The sequence below is a fragment of the Monopterus albus genome, unplaced genomic scaffold (genome assembly GCF_001952655.1).
Source record: "Monopterus albus unplaced genomic scaffold, M_albus_1.0 scaffold288.1, whole genome shotgun sequence".
Taxonomy (NCBI): Eukaryota; Metazoa; Chordata; class Actinopteri; order Synbranchiformes; family Synbranchidae; genus Monopterus; species Monopterus albus.
In genome coordinates this window covers 496,807-499,879 of record NW_018128168.1, presented here as the reverse complement: position 1 = coordinate 499,879, position 3,073 = coordinate 496,807, and the positions used below count along the sequence as shown (strand labels likewise).

At 41.8% G+C, this 3,073-nt stretch overlaps 1 protein-coding gene across 1 annotated transcript in view; it reads left to right on the top strand.

Moving 5' to 3' along the window:
* LOC109973303 (noelin-2-like) overlaps positions 1-3,073 on the top strand; it is a gene marked incomplete at its 3' end in the record, with an annotated part of 26,359 nt that extends 23,286 nt beyond the window's left edge. Inside the window, exons 6-8 of the mRNA XM_020622789.1 lie at positions 1,176-1,352; positions 1,451-1,624; positions 2,807-3,073. Of these exons, the coding sequence (XP_020478445.1) occupies positions 1,176-1,352; positions 1,451-1,624; positions 2,807-3,073 (618 nt within the window). The remainder of the gene's footprint in view (positions 1-1,175; positions 1,353-1,450; positions 1,625-2,806) is intronic.

Here is a 3,073-nt window from a genome sequence, read left to right as displayed (position 1 = left end):
TTCTACACCTATTAGACAAGTTAATAATAATAAATGCTGAATGGTACAAACGTCATCATTTGTGATGTTGAACACAAATGCAATTGAAGTGGCACCTTGCGTTTCAGTGTCATATTTGCTAAATTCACATCATTCTGTAACACTTATTATCGCACCACTGGGACCAAAACATAAAAACTATGTCCAGCAGATTAAATCGCCCTGCTTCATTTTTGTAGAAACTCCAGCACACAAATCAGTTGTAGATTTAATTTTAAATGGATAAAACTGCATGTTTGTCCATCCGAGGTTCAGAGTGACTAATTTGTCTTGATTTGAGGTGGCCAACAAAGGCGATTTTGTCTACCAGCCAAAAGCCAAAGACCATGTCATTATCTAATCAAGTTGCTGATTAGCATGTCAGGTGACCATTACAGATCTCTATGCAAATGACAGAATTTATTTGTCTTATAATTCAAGGGAAAATGGGGCAGGATGTGATGTCTCTCTGCTATACTACCCCCCTCCTACAGCTTCTCTAACCTGTGTTGTCAAAATACGGTCCATAAATTAGCACCGCCTGCTACCTAGCACAGGTTGTAAGAACTGTTTTTCAGACCACCAGTAGCCATTTCAAACAGCCAGCTAAAAGTCTGAAATAGCGGCTGCCAGAGTGAAGAGGTGGCATTGTTTAGCACCAAGAGAGTGGGACAAAAAAAGAGCAAAAACCAGGGGTCACATCAGTTTAGCTTTTTTAGATGGAGAGTGTTAAAAGCAGTTACATCTGAATCAGATGTAGTATTCTTCCTTCTGGATGCATTTGTGACCTAGAATGGTCATGATTTTACTTTTGTATTGAGTTAATTTGGGAGTAATATAAGCTTTGTGTAACGTTAGTGCTTTGTGTCACATTAGCGGTACTTACTCATTGGTCAGCAAATGTTAGCTTTGGACTGGAGGCTGCAGTCTGTCACAACCAGGCATCCATAGTTCACATTGTCACTGGGAAGCAGGACATGATGAAAGGGGCAAAGAGCAGTTAGGACAGCTTATGGTGTCAGATTGTTGTGAGTCTCTCTAGGCTTAAAAGAAATTAGGTAGAGCAGTTTTAATATTTGGTGGGTGTTAATTTTGCATAGTGAATAAGGTTGTAAGATCAGAGTTAAGCCCTGTATTTCCCTTTCTTCCCTCATCAGGTGTGGTCGATGGACGGCTACTATAAAGGCAGGCGTGTGTTGGAGTACAGGACCATGGGGGATTTCACCAAGGGCCAAAACTTTGTGCAGCATCTGTTGCCTCACCCCTGGGCAGGAACTGGCCATGTGGTCTACAACGGGTCACTCTACTACAATAAGCACCAGAGCAACATCCTGGTAGGACACTGGCAGAATTATGAGCAGGAGAGTATTATCAGTTTGGTGATCAGATGATCAGAGTGAGGGATATGACAGAAGGGGCCTCTCTTTTCCAGGTTCAGTACCATTTCCGCTCTCGCAGCGTGTTGCTTCAGCGCAGCCTGAGTGGAGCTGGATACAATAACACTTTCCCTTACAGCTGGGGTGGATCCTCTGACATCGACCTCATGGCTGATGAGACAGGACTCTGGGCCGTCTACACATCCATCCCAAATGCTGGAAACATAATGGTACAGTCTGCCGCTGTGTGTGTTCCTGTACTACTGTGATAACCACGCAAATAACAAGCAAATAACATAAATATGCTTTTTACTTTCAATATGGCTTTTGTTTGATGTTATTTTAATAACTTAACCACAGACAAATGCAAATCCACTCATGTATTTGTCCCAACCAGAAGTTACTGCTGTCATCAGGTTTATTTTACCTTCCAGAAGTCATCAAGTCCCAGTTTTTAAAAATCCATTAAGAAAACTGACAGAGACACATTGCTTCACTGAATAATGTAATCTATCATAATGAACAGCATGTATATTGCAATTTTTCCTAACATGATTTTAAAATACAGCATACAGCTTATTCTCTATTACTGAACACTTGCTACAACCCCCTGCCTATACCCAAGGGACGGGAAGGGAGGGTGCGGCATAAATCTAAAGAGTGATGGATGGGCTAGAATAATATGAGCACAATTCAATAGGAAGTGAAAAAACTTAGGGTTCATTAAGACAAAAAATTATAAACAAAACGCAATTCATACATATTACAAAACTCAATTAGACTCCAAAGAAGAGTTCACACACTGAATTCCATATTTCAACAAACACAAGAGGAAAGGCAGCATGAAATTAAATTGCTCGCTTAAGGTACCACAGGTACTGCACAGTATAACACAACTGATCTTTTAATAAACCTCTAACAGTGAGTTTTCAACCACCAGTCAGGTTTCCATCCAAATTTTGTGCAAATTTCAGCCAAATTTACTGAAAATCAGCAAGAGAGAATTTTTCTACAACTGTTGCAGATGTAAGGTTACAGTCTTTGTAAACAGAGAGTTCCTCATGGCTTGTTTTTGTCCTGACATGCAGTGAGGTGGCTCTGGTGTGTGCAGGGTCTGAAATCAACACCGGCCAGGTAGATTTTCCATTTGGAGAGTAAATCTCAGAAGACTACCTACCATACTGGTGGGTAAATGTTGGTAAAAAATAAGCTACTCGTGTAATAAAAGAGTATCCTGAGACACACACAAAATGCCTCTTGTCGTTCACTTCAACAAACTACCACCATAGTTGTCTTACATGACAGTAGCTAACCTCTGCAGTCAGATTTTGATGGATTTTTCATCCTGCGTGAACTGACACGCTGATGATCTTGTGATATTTGTGACTCACTATCTCGCTCTTTTTCTCAAGGTGAGTCGTCTGGACCCTCGTTCACTGGAAGTGCTCCAGAGCTGGGACACGGGGTTTCCTAAGCGCAGTGCAGGGGAGGCCTTCATAATCTGTGGCACCCTGTACGTCACCAATTCTCACCTGGCTGGGGCCAAGGTCCACTTCGCCTACCACACCAACTCCTCTACATATGAATATACTGACATTCCCTTCCACAACCAGTACTCCCACATCAGCATGATGGACTACAACCCCAGAGAAAGAGCGTTGTACACCTGGAACAACGGA